We start from the raw sequence: 15706 nt of genomic DNA on the forward strand, positions 1-15706 counted from the left end.
GGGGCCAGCGGGACTTCCCAAGTGGCACTAGCGGTAAAGAACCCTCCTGCCAATGCAGGAAACATAAGAGACGGGGGTTTGGTCCCTGGGTCGGGAAGATCCCCTGGAGGAGGGCATGGCAACCCACTCCAGTATTCCTGCCTGAAGAATCCCCACAGACAGAGGAGCCTGGAGGGCTACATGGGGTTGCAAAGAGTCAGCTGAAACGACTTAGCATACACCCAGCATGCACAGGGGCCAGCAGGTCATCTTGCTGTTAATAGTGGACAGAGTGAAGATGGGTTAACATTCCAGTAATGAGGCAGAGTGCTTGGTAAATGTATCCTTCCCGGAGCTGGGCTCGGTTGATGGCAGCTGATGTTAGGACATCAAAACAATTCACAAAGAACTTCTGACTAACTGTAGGGGGAGGGGGAGGAAGGCACCCTGTAAGTTTGGCTCTCACTTAGCACTCAAGATTCACTTCCTCTTAGAGTCCTGCCAATTTCAGTTTCCAGTTTCATTTTCTCTTTCCTAAAGTCTATTTAGGCAAAGGAATCTGGTGATGCATTCATATATAGGTCTCTTAACATTCCACTGAAGCAGAGGAGGAAGATTTCTGAAGAGCGCAATAGCCCGAACTGCAGTCTTTCAGAACAGCTGAGAAGTGCACGGCAATCATGAGGTAAAAGACTCTCCTCTGACTGTGTTGAAAATGCCTAGTCCTTCTTGTTGTGGAAACTGAACTGTCAATAGCCATGCTCCTAAAAGGCAAGTTTCTAGGTTGTTTTGCTTTAGTGTTTGATTATAGCCTTACGACTCATCTATCTTCTGCAGGTCTTTAGGATGTTGGCTTGTTTACTCCTATTTCTGCTTCACACTGTCAAGTTTCCTACAGGGATCTCTCACCGGGAAGCTGAGAATTGAGGCTGGTGAACAGTGAAGCAGAAAAGAAGGGACAGGAGGAGAGAGATTAAAGCAGGCAGGTGCCTCACTTAAAGAGGGATCTAAAGAAATTGCTCCTGTAGACTGCCCTGTGTTTCTTATCCAAAGGAATCAGTGAGGGGCTTTTAATACGATTGTTTTTTTATGATCTAAATACTTTTCATTTATTTTAAATGAAACAAAAATATTTTTAATGATAAAAGGTACAATTCACAAAGAAGATAGATAATCATAAACCATTAGATACCTAACAACAAAGAAACAAAGATACATGAAGCAAAAATCAGAAGAAATATAAGGGAAAAGAAAATAGATATATATAACCACAGTGAGACATGTCTCTTTTTAGCAGATATTGTTAAAAATGTACTCAGGGTAGCAACCTCACTTCATGCTAAGGTGGAAGATTTTTAATGTGTTCATGCATCTCAGATTTGCATTAAGGCTGGCAAAATAACAAATATTTTCACCCCAAAATTCTACTGACTGGCTAGCATCCTCCTACCTGACATAAGAATTGGAGATGAACTGCTTGGAGAAAACAGTCCCCACCTCTAAAATCTTCTCATATCCCAGAAACATTAGATTTCCCTGGGGAGGAAGCGTTCACACAATGAGTAGGAAGAAAGCTTTCTATTCTATTTTCTCCAGTTTAAGGGTCAAGAAGTCAGACTGGATAGCTAAGCCTCAGTCCTAGGAGCTCCAGAATCTAGGGATACCAGCCCTGGTACTTACTTCCTAGAAGAAATATAATATATTTTTTCTGCTAGTTTGCACCTCTGCCTGATAGGAAGAAAATAATAATTTGAGATACTTCCAGATGTCTGTTTCTATAGTAATTCAGAATCTTTAGAAACCTTCTTCCTGTTTCTTAGAATTTTAGCATGTCCTTCTCTTAGAATCTTTCCCATAATAAAACTGACCCATCAGTTCATCTTCTCATTTCCTTTGATTCTTTAACTATAGGGATTGTCATTGGCCATTGCTCCTGTGGTCTAAGAGAATGTTTCTCATACTTGAGCCTGTGTAAGATTCACAGAAACCTTGTTAAAGACTGATGCTGCTGCTGCTAAGTCACTTCAGTCATGTCCGACTCTGTGTGACCCCATAGACGGAAGCCCACTAGGCTCCCCCGTCCCTGGGATTCTCCAGGCAAGAACACTGGAGTGGGTTTCCGTTTCCTTCTCCAATGTGTGAAAGTGAAAAGTGAAAGTGAAGTCGCTCAGTCGTGTCCGACCCTTAGCGACCCCACGGACTGCAGCCTACCAGGCTCCTCCATCCATGGGATTTTCCAGGCAAGAGTACTGGAATGGCTTGCCATTGCCACTTGAGCTCAAATACTAACCTCCCCAAACCCCAAGACTCTGATTTTTTAGGTCTGGCTTGGGATCCAAGCCTGTGCATTTCTAATAGGCTCCCCCACCCACAACCCCACCCCGGTGGTGTTGGTACTGCTCTAAGACAGTGTGGAGGCAGCACTGGCTCTGAGCCTGGCAGACAGTGGGACTGTGGCTTTCATCCAGACAAGAAGCAAGGGGAGAAATTGTTTGCTGTGTAAATACTTGGAATTTCTAGGGGCATCAGGGACATAAATCTCACAAGTCTGAGTTCAGTTCGCAAGGATCTGGGACCAGCTTCTGATTTACCAATAGAAATAAAAACTCAAAACCACACAATAAAATTGGATGCCTTTTGAATGACAATTCAAAAGAATTTAACATTCATGTATATGTTAAATACATGTATATATTAAATGTATTTATCTTGCAAATGTAGAGTTGACTATATGTATTGTATGTGAGAGATAATCTCAACTGTATTCACTCTCTCTGCTCCTTGTACACAATGAGAAAGGAGCTAAAGAACCCATGTGCTAAGTAAGAGAATCTTCCCATAACCTCACTAAGAAGGAAGAGAGACCAGATTGGACATAAAGTTTTCAAGGAGAGGCTGGTGTCATTACAAGGTCAGATAGCAAGTGAGGCTGTCTCCTGTGTTACATCAAGAGCCTCAGACAACCTTGATCTTCATTAAGATCTTCCTGATCCCTGGCTGGAGAGGATACCCTGGAGGAGGGCACGGCAACCTACTCCAGTATTCTTGCCTGGAGAATCCCATGGACAGAAGGCTTTGAAAAGACAAGAGTTTTTCCCTAAGCAGTAACTCCTACCCATTTTCCCTCCTATTTTTTGTTTATTCTACTTGGATAATTATAGCTCCATTTGTTACAAGTAACAGAAATGAGCAGGAACTGATTTAAAGTTCCTAGAATGGCCCACAGAACCCATGCACAGGACACTAATGACCTCAGGAGGACTAGAACAGGACACTGGTGAGCTTGGGGGACCCAGTCACTGAGTCTTCTACATGTGTATCTGGGTCATTCTCTCTGCAGCAAGTCGTATAGAACATGTCCACCATCAAACCCCAGCATGCACAGCACTCTTCTTAACATATGAAGACTCATGAAGACTCACTGACTCCCTCTCAGTTCCACTTCCAGCTTCCACTTGAATCTGGGTACCCAGCCCTGGTCTAATCAAGTTGAGGGGAGGTATAAAAAGTGAAAGATAGAGAGTAGGAAAAAATGAAGGAATAAAATCTTCCATTTAGACGGTTATTTCAGAAGTGATCCTTCCCAGATTTCTATTGGTTGTCTATGTCAGAATCCATAATATATTGAATATCAGCTTCTGATAAGAGAACTGATTAATGTATATCATGAAAAAATATTTTAAGTGAGAATAAACAACATTTCAGGGACCCTAATACATAGACAACATTGAAAACAATTTTAGGTAATGAATGATTTTTAACCTACTCTTTTCCAAATGTATTCAAGATAGGAATTTTATTTGACTGCTGTTTCTATTGGTTCGTTTTTGCTTATTTATTTACTTGTTGTTTATTTAGTGGACTAACACAAAGGAATAAAATCTTTCCAGAAGAGTTGCAAAGGCACCCTCAAAGAGAAAGAGCATTTCCCATAATGAAAGATGTTAGCTGCCCATGACACTCCTTCTGTAGCCCCCTGCTTGCTCTCTTTTATGAAAGTGTGCGCCCGTGCATAGTTGCTTCAGTAGTGTCTGACTCTTTGTGACCCCATGGACTGTAACCCACCAGGCTCCTCTGTCCATGATGGGATTCTCCAAGCAAGAATATCGGAGTGGGTTCCCATGCTCTCATTTAGGGGATCTTCCTGACCCGGGGATCAAACCTGTGTCTCTTGTGTCTCCTGCACTGAATCTACTGGGTCTTGATTGCTTTCCACTCAAAACAGTCCACTTGCCAAAATGGCACAAATTGGGAAGACTTGTTCTAAACTCCTTCAAAAGCAAACCATAGGAGGGTCAAAGTTAAATTTCAAAGGAAAATTAAAACAAATACAAAATTATTAATAGGTCAAATCAGTGAAACGTGTTAAGAAAAGGAATTGCCAAAGAAATAACACGTTGAATGGCTCTTCGCTTCTGTATTTCCTTCTTAACTAGCATTTACTTTTGTATTTTGAAATTTCAACTGTATAATTTTATACTTTTTTATTGTTTTAATAAGGACAACCTTATTGTGCTTCTAAACTTCAACTCTATTTTCTCTTTGATGTTTTAAATTCTTTAGTTCTCCCTACTTTGTCTTTTTAAATTTTTATTACTTTGTGTTTCCTGTCTAATTACATGAGCTTGTCACAAATCCTTAACTGATTTTCTTTTGTCTAGCCAAACTTTTGGAGCTTTTATCAAATCGATTTTGTTTGGTTCTTTTATTATTTTGACAGTCTATATTCTCTTTTTTCCGGTTTTCTATTTTGACCATTACTTCTTTAAAACTACATAAAATCGAACCTAAAATCAGTTACCAAGATTTGGCTGCTCCTGTAGAGACCCTTGGGCTTCCCAGATGTCACTAGTGGTAAAGAACCTGCCTGCCAGTGCAAGAGATGTAAGAGACACAGGTTCAATTCCTGGGTGGGGAAGGTCCCCTGGAGGAGGGCATGGCAACCCACTCCAGTTTCTTGCCTGGAGAATCCCATGGACAGAGAAGTCTGGTGAGTTACAGTCCATAGGGTCACAAAGAGTCAAAGTGACTTAGCATGCACACATGCACGTAGAGACCCTCGCAGAAAGCCAAGAGCCAGCATTCCTAACAAAAATTCCCTTATTCAGGAAAGACTATCCTCAGGCTCAGATTGCTGCCCACTGCCCTCTCCCTAATTCTTTTCTTAAAATATTTATTTATTTTACTGTTGACTGTTGGGAGGGCTGTCATGTTGCAGCATGCAGGCTTCTCTCTAATTGTGACATGAGGGCTCTGAGTCTTAGTTCCCTGTCTAGCGATCAAACCTGTGTCCCCTGCATTGGAAGGCAGATTCTTAACCACTGGACCACCAGGGAAGTCCCTTCCTAATTTTTCTGCTGCCTGTGATCACCCCATTTCTGCTTCCCTGTGTATTTAACACATATACCAAGACTGAAAAAAAATTAAAAAAGTAAAGGATGTTCTTTTTTTTTTTTTCTCTTTTGGCTGTGCTACTTACAACATGGGATTAGTTCCCTGACCAGGGATCAGGCTGAAGATGCCCCCTGCAGTAGAAGTGTGGAGCCTTACCACTGGACCACCAGTGAAGTCCAAGGAAAGGATACTCTTTATTTTTTATTGGAGTTAACACTGTTAAGGAGAAGGAAAATCCTATTTGTCATGCTTCCCTTTTCTCGTGGGTGAATCTGTGCTATGTCTTAGAGTGTTCATTTCTGTTTTTCCTTCACAGTGAGACCACAAAGAATTCCTTGGAGCATAGTCTACAGCAGCTCAAGAGCCATTTCACCTGGAACTTGGTAGAGGGAGAACATTCTTTGGATGATTTTGAAGACAGAGTGTGTAACCAGACTGAGTTTCAGAACAGCGAATTCAAAGCCACTATGTGCAACATACAGGCCTACATAAAACACCACAGAGGCCAGCACGAGGCAGCCCTTGGATGCTTACGGCAAGCCGAAGAGTGCATCCGGAGAGATCACGCTGACCAGGCAGAGGTCAGAAGCCTGGTAACCTGGGGAAACTACGCCTGGGTCTACTATCACCTGGGAAGATTCACAGAAGCGCAGCTTTATGTAGACAGAGTGAAACAAGTCTGCCAGAAGTTTTCCAGCCCCTACAGAATTGAGAGTCCTGAGCTGGACTGTGAGGAAGGGTGGACACGGTTAAAGTGTGGCGGAAACCAAAACGAAAGGGCCAAGGTGTGTTTTGAGAAGGCTCTGGAGAAGGACCCCAAGAACCCAGAGTTCACCTCTGGACTGGCCATCGCGAGCTACCGGCTGGATAACCAGCCACCATCTCAGAATCCCGTTAACCCTCTGAGGCAAGCCATTCGGCTGAATCCTGACAACCAGTATGTCAAAGTCCTCCTGGCCCTGAAACTTCAAAAGATGAATCAAAAAGATGAAGGAGAGAGATTAGTTGAAGAAGCTTTGGCAAAAGCCCCATTGGCCACAGATGTGATTCGAGGGGCAGCAAAGCTGTATCGAAGAAAAGGTGACTTGGACCAAGCTATAGAACTCCTGAGAAAGGCTCTAAAATGCATGCCCCACAACATCTACCTGCACTGCCATATCGGGTGCTACTATAGGGCCAAGGTCCTGGAGGTAGAGAAAACGGGCGGGGAGAGAGAGGAATTACAGGAACTAGTAAGATATGCTATAGATCATCTAAAGAGAGCTGAAGAGAGTAATGGAAATTTCTTCCGTATCACCTCCTATCTCGCCTGCCTCCATGCACAAGTTGGTCAGTATGAAGAAGCAGAGTATTACTTTCAAAAAGAATTCGGCAAAGAGCTTCCTCCTGTAGCCAAACAAGTGCTCCACCTGCGATATGGCAACTTTCAGCTGTACCAGAGGAAGCGTGAAGACAAGGCCATCCACCATTTCATAGAGGGTGTGAAAATAAACCAGGGATCAAAGGAGGGAGAAAAAATGAAAAACAAACTGCGAAGACTTGCCAAAATGAAGCTCTCGAAAAACACAGCGGATCCTAAGGCTTTGCATCTCTTGGCGTTTCTTCAGGAACTGAATGAAGCCACGCAGCCAGCAGAGGAAAAGTCTGAGAGGTGTTTGGACTCTGGAAACCTCATCCCTTCAGCATCTTTAGCTGAGGAGTGAGGAACTGGAACATGGTACCCACAGGGCTACTGCTAGAAGGGAGCTGAAACCCTCCACCAAGTTGGTATTCAAAATATTTAACAATCGGCACAGGCGTGGACTTAGACCCTAGCCACACAGTACTTGATCATGGTTAGGGAGGAACTCTGCTGGGCCAGTGTTAACATCTGAATTGAGTTCTGGGAGGGGGATTGGACTGGGGACAGGTCCGGGGGTTCAGTAAAGGGGCGATTTCCCAACTGACCTCTTGGGAACAGTTGGCATTCCCTCTGTGGGGTGATGCCATGGCTCTGTTTCTATAAAGTAGTCAGATGTCTCATACCTGTAACACTGTGGTCCCTTTCAGCAATGTTTTTCCGTCTTTGGAGTCACTTTAGATCCTGTACAGGTTGGTCCTGTGATACAGTTCAGGGCAGGCTTCCTTCAAATATGCCAAAATGGCATATTGATTATTTTGAAGTTATTACTTGAGAAAACAGCCAGTGCAAGGAGAACACTCTGACCCTCCTCTCAGAGCAGGAAATAAATCTCCCATGAGAAAGGTACCCTCACTATGCCAGGAAGCAGAGAGACATCCCTGTCACTGGCGGTATGGAATTGAGGGCTGGGAAGATACATAAACCAGCTCTGCTTAGACTCTCCACTAATTAGTACCCAAGTCCAAGTTTCTTTGCCTTGCCAGTTTCTCATGAATTTATTATTCCTTTGTCTAAAAGGTATAAAAGCTGCCAGCTTCAAGTCACTTCTTAGGCTGTATACTAGGAGACCTCCATATGTATGAAATTAACTTAGATTTTCTCCTGTTAATTTGTCTTGCATCGATTTAATTATTAGATCAGCCAGAAGAATCCTGAAGGGTAAGCAGAAATTTCCCCTTCCCAACACCCTGCACAGACTCTAACATGCTGTGTCCATCCAAAGGCTGGGGGATCGAAGCCTAGGGAGGCCCGGGAGTCCTCTCTCCCTCCCTTCTGCCTTCTGCCCCGCCTCCCCAGACAAGTCTTAATCTAGGACTGTTTATACAAACTCTATACAACATGAGTTCAAGCATCCCATTAACGGAAGAGAGCAAAGAGTTTTTTTGTTTTTTTTTTTTTAAAGCAGTGAACAGGTCAAATTTGGAAGGAATACAGCTAGAAGTAGGGTCAGGTGACCACAATACAAATGTTTCAGGAGGCAGGCAGGGAGGTATCGCCTCTTCTCTGTCCTCCCTGTAACCACAACACAGCTGCTGCTGCTAAGTCACTTCAGTCGTGTCTGACTCTGTGTGACCCCGTAGACGGAAGCCCACCAGGCTCCCCCGTCCCTGGGATTCTCCAGGCAAGAACACTGGAGTGGGTTGCCATTTCCTTCTCCAATGTGTGAAAGTGAAAAGTGAAAGTGAAGTCGCTCAGTCGTGTCCAACCCTTAGCGACCCCACAGACTGCAGCCTACCAGGCTCCTCCATCCATGGGATTTCCTAGGCAAGAGTACTGGAGGGGCTTGCCATTAACTTCTCCGAACCACAACACAGCAAGTGAGGGCAAAAAGGTAGATTCTGTACAATACACTAGAAACCAAAATAATGCTTTTCTTTAAAATATCTTGAATTGGTTTATAGTGCTCTTCAGGTCTAGTATATGCTTCTACTTCTCTGTATATTCATTCTTTTAATTGTTGAGAATTTGATATTGACACTCCAACTAAAAAAATCTTAATTTATCTGCTTGAAAAATAATTGTAATATATAGTGGAACTATATGTAATCTTGTTCTGTATTTTCCAAGTCTCCTATAGATCTGTTAGAATCTTTCATAATTAAAAAAATAAAAAAGAGAAAAAATTCTGACTCTTAAATTTGCCCACGGAGGTTTGAATAAAAAGAAAGGGGGAAAAATGTGTATGGAAAGATGTCTTACCAGTAGGGAGAGGGAAAGAGTAGGCAAAAGGGAAGGAGAGAAGAATGCTGCTTTGTCATTGTAGATTATAATCATATGGAGAAGATTTCTTTGCAACACAAGACTTTCTTTGATGAACTCAGTTGTTTTGATGAGCCCAGATTCAAAATGATAAGAAAGCAGCAGGACAGGGGAATTATTTGGTGATTAAGGACCTAGTGCACATTTCTGGGAAATGTCATGAATAGTGGAGGTTTTCCCCCACTAGAAATATTGTGTATTAGGGGATATAAAACTTCATTTAATCCTGAGAGTCTTCAGGGAAACCATGAAAGTCATGGTATGCCTGGGGCAACTGGGATTTTCTGGGTAAATACTGAATGACCAGAGACAGACATCAAGGTTGGTGTGAACCAAAACAGTCAGGAGATCATCAATCAATCACCCTCTGGGTTGCAAAATGATTGCCTGTAGGAATTAAATTTAGATGGTAGTTATCAGGGGCAGGGATGTGGGAGAATAGGAGAGATATAGTTTAAAGGTATAAACTTACAACAAGTAGATAAATAAGTCTTGGAGATTTTATGCACAGTATAGTGAATATCTTTTGTATTAAAGATAGTGTAGTGTGCACTTGAGATCATCAGTATACATAGCGTGGATGCCTGAAAAGTCATTAATTAATAAATAACTTAGATGTGATCAAACATAAAGGTGTGTTCTGGTTTTTCTGAAATTTTGCTGTACCTTAAATCTTCCAGACTCAGCTACTGAAAAATGCAATGTTACAGTGGGCATGAACTGGTTCCAACTAACACAGACTGGTCTAAACATTGAGAGGCAATGTTACAGTGGGCATGAACTGGTCTAAACATTGAGAGGATAACAGGCAGGAAGGACATAGGTCCCCAAGTGGCAGGAGGAAATAAACTGCAAGCTGCAGACGGTTTTTTCTTCTACACACACACATACACACACACACCCCCACACACACACCCTCTTTTAATTCTGTTTTGACAACACCTGATTCTACCTTGAGCTAACCAATGCGTTTCTCTTATGGACAGGTTGTTCTTAAACTATGTTAATGAAACCATGTATTTGTTTTGGAATTTGCCTTTATTCAAAATGGTTCCACCTAAGACTAACTTTTTTTCTCTTCTCACACCTTGGGCTGATAATAGCTCAACAAACCAGCATTCCTGTCAATTTTTTTATGGCCAGGGGATACACACCTTGTGCCATCCTATCTCAAAATGCACATTGTGGGAGAGGGGCCTGGTGAAACTCCCTCAGCCTTGAGGTGTCTCTCTTATCTGATTAATAGTTTTCTAACAGACATAACGGAGAAGGCAATGGCAAGCCACTCCAGTACTCTTGCCTAGAAAATCCCATGGATGGAGGAGCCTGGTGGGCTGCAGTCCGTGGGGTCGCTAAGGGTCAGACACTACTGAGCGACTTCACTTTCACTTTTCACTTTCACACATTGGAGAAGGAAATGGCAACCCACTCTAGTGTTCTTGCCTGGAGAATCCCAGGGACGGGGGAGCCTGGTGGGCTTCCGTCTATGGGGTCACACAGAGTCGGACATGACTGAAGTGACTTAGCAGCAGCAGCAGCAGCAACAGACAAAACACCTTGCTAAAAACTAGCAAAGGGGCACTCTTTCTTGCCCCTTCTGAAGTCTATGTCAGAAGCTTTCCCTATCTCTTTTATATTTTAATAAAACTTTGCTATACAAAGTAGCAAGCCACATCTCTGACACCAGATCGAAATCCTCTGGAGGTCACGAATCCCAGAGTAACACACGGCTCCCAGCAGCAACCTTTCAACAACCTTTTCACTGAATAGAATAAACATCTTTTTCTACAGCTTTTATAGTCCAGGGCTTTATCTTACATCCTGACACCATCAGCAGGTACCTTTGTGTACATAAACACCCTACCCCTGCCCTCCACGGAAGCAGATCTTGTTACATCTTGTGCTTCCATCCATCCATCTTCTCTCTCCCTTTCTGATGTCCATTAGGAGAAATGAGGAGGTATTCCAGTTCTGTTTTAGGTCCCATCCCGTAGGCAATCTAAATACATGTGGGAGAATTCTTCCTGTTAAGTAAAGAATAGAAAGAAACATAAAGCTGTGAAATCTTTGTTTGTCAAGAGGCTTCTGATGGAAAATACAATTCACATCAGCTGCAAAGGTAAACTCATTCCATTCTACTGACTGGACAAGTATCCATTTCAAAAGGTTTTAGCTTACTTGGCCTGAGTAACTTATTATCAGATCTGGTGCCTGGGGAGAAAAACTGGGAGTGTTCTTAGTGGAAGGTAAGATGGGCAGGCACACTGACCTTGAGAGAACCCTGGCACCTGTATAGTGCTAAAGAAGGCACACCGGGTATCTGTAACCTCATCCTTGCCATGGTCATGCCACCAAAACCTTTGCTAGAACAGAAGCCCCAAAAGAAAAAAGGAAGAAAGGGTAGAGAAGAGACATATGTCATGTTACACTTAATATTTATTTGAGGACTTAAAGCTGACAGAAATGATTGGAAAACAATCAAGAAAATTACGTATATAATTCATGTTTCCTGAAATCTCCCTATCCAGGAATAACAAACAGAAACACATTAATTGGAATTTCTTGAATTCCCTGGCTCTTGACCACATCTCTCAGTGCATCTCTCTCCCTTCCAATACCAAGGAGTGAGGAGAATGTCTCTTATCCTGGTCTGGGTTCTCAGTAATGCCAATTACTTCTCAGCAAAAGATTTATCAGCCTGTCCCCAGCCCCCTTTTCACAGAGCTTTCCTCTTTCTTTCCCCATCATGTCCCCTGACCTGCACAATTGTGCACAATGTGTGTCCAGTGCAACTGCAAGCGTGGAAGTGTGAGAATCCTGAAGATAAACACAAAGAGGACTGTGTCAGAGTCCCTGCTATATGCACCGTCAACCTGGGATGCCAACCTGAAAAATGTGGGTTCCAACTAGAGACCATATGCTCCTGTTTTCTCCCTTCCTCCACCACTTCTCCCATCATCTCTTTTGGGAAAGGAGGTAACTTGATTTGTCTAATTGCAAATTCTCCTTATGATTTACAGCACAGCTGCCTCATTGCTGGTAGTCTACACCTTCTTCAGTTCAGTTCAGTCACTCAGTCGTGTCCGACTCTCCGCGACCCCATGAAGCACAGCACGCCAGGCCTCCCTGTCCATCACCAACTCCAGGAGTTCACTCAAACTCATGTCCACAGAGTCGGTGATGCCATCCAGCCATCTCATTCTCTGTCGTCCCCTTCTCCTCCTGCCCCCAACCTTTCCCAGCATCAGAGTCTTTTCTAGTGAGTCAACTCGTCACATGAGGTGGCCAAAGTATTGCAGTTTCAGCTTTAGCATCAGTCCTTCCAATGAACACCCAGGACTGATCTCCTTTAGAATGGACTGGTTGGATCTCCTTGCAGTCCAAGGGACTCTCAAGAGTCTTCTTCAACACTACAGTTCAAAAGCATCAATTCTTCAGTGATCAGCTTTCTTCACAGTCCAACTCTCATATCCATACATGGCTTTGGTTGGCAAAGTAATGTCTCTGCTTTTTAATATGGTATCTAGTTTGGTCATAACTGTCCTTCCAAGGAGTAAACATCTTTTAATAAGAGGGAGACTGACTAAAACCTTCACAGTAAAAATGGCGCAGTGCCTTTGGAAAAACAGTTTAGTAGTCCCTCAGTTGGTTAAACATAGAGTTACCACATGACCTAGCCATTTTATTCCTAGGTATATAAAGAGAAATGAAAATATACATTCATACCTAAACCTGAACATGAATGTTTATATCATTGTTATTCACCACAGCCAAAAGGTGGATCCATCAACTGATAAACTGATGTATTAAATAAAGTATATCTTTACAGTGAAATATTATTCATCAATAAAAAATAAAGTACTGCATATGCTACAACATAGATGAAATTTGAAAATGAAGGAAGCCAGTCACAAAAGGTCACATATTGTTTGATTCTATTTATATGAAATGTCCAGAGTTGGCAAATTTATAAGAGACAGAAAGTAGATTAGTGGTTGTCTGGACTGATGCTAAAGCTGAAACTGCAATACTTTGGCCACCTCATGCGATGAGTTGACTCACTGGAAAGGACTCCCACTGGAAAGGTTGGGGGCGGGAGGAGAAGGGGACGACCGAGAATGAGATGGCTGGATGGCATCACCGACTCTGTGGACATGAGTTTGAGTGAACTCCGGGAGTTGGTGATGGACAGGGAGGCCTGGCGTGCTGTGATTCATGGGGTCACGGAGAGTCGGACATGACTGAGCGACTGAACTGAACTGAACTGAGGACTAGGAGGACTGGTTGTTGCACTTTGTCACTCAGTCATGTCTGACTCTTTGTGACCCCATGGACTGTAGCCTACCAGTCTTCTCTATCCGTGGAAATTCTCCAGGCAAGAAAACAAGAATGCCCTCCTCCAGGGGATCTTCCCAACCTGGGGATCGAACCCAGGTCTCCCACATTGCAGGTGGAGTCTTTACCATCTGAGCTATCAGGGAAGCCCAGGAGGACTGGAGGTGATAGCAAGGAAGTGTAATCTCCTTTCTGGGGTAATGAGAATGCTCTAAAATTGACTATGGTGATGGTTGTACAGCTCTGTGACATACTGAATTGTATAGTTTCAGTTAAGTTCAGTTAAGTCTCTCAGTTGTGTCCAACTCTGCAACCCCACAAGACAGCAGTACACCAGGCCTCCCTGTCCATCGCCAACTCCCGGAATCTACACAACCTCATGTCCATTGAGTTGGTGATACCATCCAACCACCTCATCCTCTGTTGTCCCCTTCTTCTCCTGCCTTCAGTCTTTCCCAGCATGAGGGTCTTTTCAAATAAGTCAGTTCTTCACATCAGATGGCCAAAGTATTGGAGTTTAAGCTTCAGCATCAGTCCTTCCAATGAATATTCAGGACTGATTTCCTTTAGGATGGATTGGTTGGATCTCCTTGCAGTTCAAGAGACTCTCAAGAGTCTTCTCCAAAATGGGTGAATTGTATGGTATGTGAATTATATTTCAATATGACTGTTTAAAAAAAGAATGAGTGTCCTTGTTGTTAGTTAATGCTAATGTTAGTCGCTCAGCTGTGTCGGATTCTTTTCTGACTCTGTGGACTGTAGCCCATCAGGTTCCTCTGCCCATGGGATTCTCCAGGCAAGAATACTGGAGTAGGTAACCATTCCCTTCTCCAGGGGAATTTCCCAAACCAAGGCCTGAACTCGAGTCTCCTGCATTGCAGGCAGATCCTTTTACCAACTGAGCCACTAGGGAAGCCATCCTTGTTATAAATGTGCATAAAGAAGGCAAGCTTTTCTTTCAACACCTTCTATTTTTAACCTCTAAATTTGTTGGCACTGTGTTGTGCCCTTATTATTTGAATTTTAACTACCATCATTACTTTTGCACTCAAGAGACATGTTGGAGAAATTGTATATTCTATTTTCTAGATAGGGTGTGGATATGAAAATCTGGTCCCACTTGATTTTATTTTTAAACACCCATTCTCAGGAACCATTCATCAGCAAGTTGGAACAAAGGAAGAGTTTAAAAGCAGAAGAAAATCTGACTCAATGTGTAAGTCTAAATCTACAAGTGTACAAGTCTAAGCACACTATGAATTTCTTAACAGGCATAATGTTATTTAACTACCATATGCAACTGTTGCAAATACCATGCTTATTCATGAGCACATCATAAGCCAGGAATAAGAACAAGAAGAGAAACAAGAAATGGGCAGCTGGTGCAACTGCTCTGGAAAATAACTTCATACTGTAAGATTGCAGTTGGGATGACAGGAAGCCTTCGGCCGGTTCAATACATTTGCCTTTTCTCTGATCTAACCACTTCTGATCACTTCTGCCTTTCAAAATAGTGTCTATCCCTAAAATCAGCACCCTCATAACACAGAAACCTTCATGACACAACTTCCTTTCTCTCTGAGCAGAGAAGGCAAAAGATAGAGACACATTTTCCCTGGGCTGGATGTTTAGGGTTTCATGTCTGGCTATGCCAGGATTTAGCACCAGATTCTCAGTAACAGAGACACCGTGTGTTATTTTTGAAATGTACCTTTTGTTGGGAATTCCCTGGTGGTCCAGTGGTTAGGACTCCAGTTGTGTGGTGCAGTCAAAAAAGGAAATAAATAAAAATTTACAGTTTATGTGTCTGTGGTGTGTGGGGCCCTCTAAAGCATGGGGCCAAAATGCAGGAGCCCCTTTTACCTGGATGACATTGTAAAAGATATAAAGGTATGTTATTTTATCACTACCAGCGTAACATATTGTTAAGTAAGACAACCAAAAAAAATTACATACTTTCCCAGGTACAGATTACTTTCGCTGGACATAATACAATCTCTGAACTTGAAGTATTCTATGATGCTCCCATTGTTGGGGGAAAAACAAACAAGTGCCAGTCTTGTTACACAAGAACCTCTGCTTTCTGTAGCTTCAGAATAGAGGGAGTCTTTCTCCTAGGCAACTGACATTCCTTGATCTTCAAATCAGCCTTGAGAACTATCCTCCATTTTCATGGATATTTACATCATAGGAAATTCTATTAAAAAAAAAATCTCTCAGGGTATTATCACTCTTTCAGAGCTCAAAGCATAAATACCTAAATTTATCAGCTAGGCAGCTCACCCAACAATATTACATGTGTTACTATTTCCCAGGTTATAGCTGGGAAAACTGAAT

The 15706-nt window shown here is 42.7% G+C and overlaps 1 protein-coding gene across 1 annotated transcript; it reads left to right on the forward strand.

The window, feature by feature from the left end:
- The first annotated feature begins 488 nt into the window (after positions 1 to 488).
- On the forward strand, positions 489 to 7274 carry IFIT2 (interferon induced protein with tetratricopeptide repeats 2). Its single transcript, XM_055425128.2, has 2 exons — positions 489 to 664; positions 5690 to 7274. Exons 1-2 carry the CDS (start codon positions 660 to 662, stop codon positions 7074 to 7076), a joined length of 1392 nt encoding a protein of 463 aa, XP_055281103.2. The 5' UTR covers positions 489 to 659; the 3' UTR covers positions 7077 to 7274.
- The last annotated feature ends 8432 nt before the right edge of the window (positions 7275 to 15706 follow it).

The sequence above is a fragment of the Moschus berezovskii genome, chromosome 12 (assembly GCF_049115385.1).
Source record: "Moschus berezovskii isolate FMDL1 chromosome 12, NW_MosBer_1.0, whole genome shotgun sequence".
Classification (NCBI taxonomy): Eukaryota; Metazoa; Chordata; class Mammalia; order Artiodactyla; family Moschidae; genus Moschus; species Moschus berezovskii.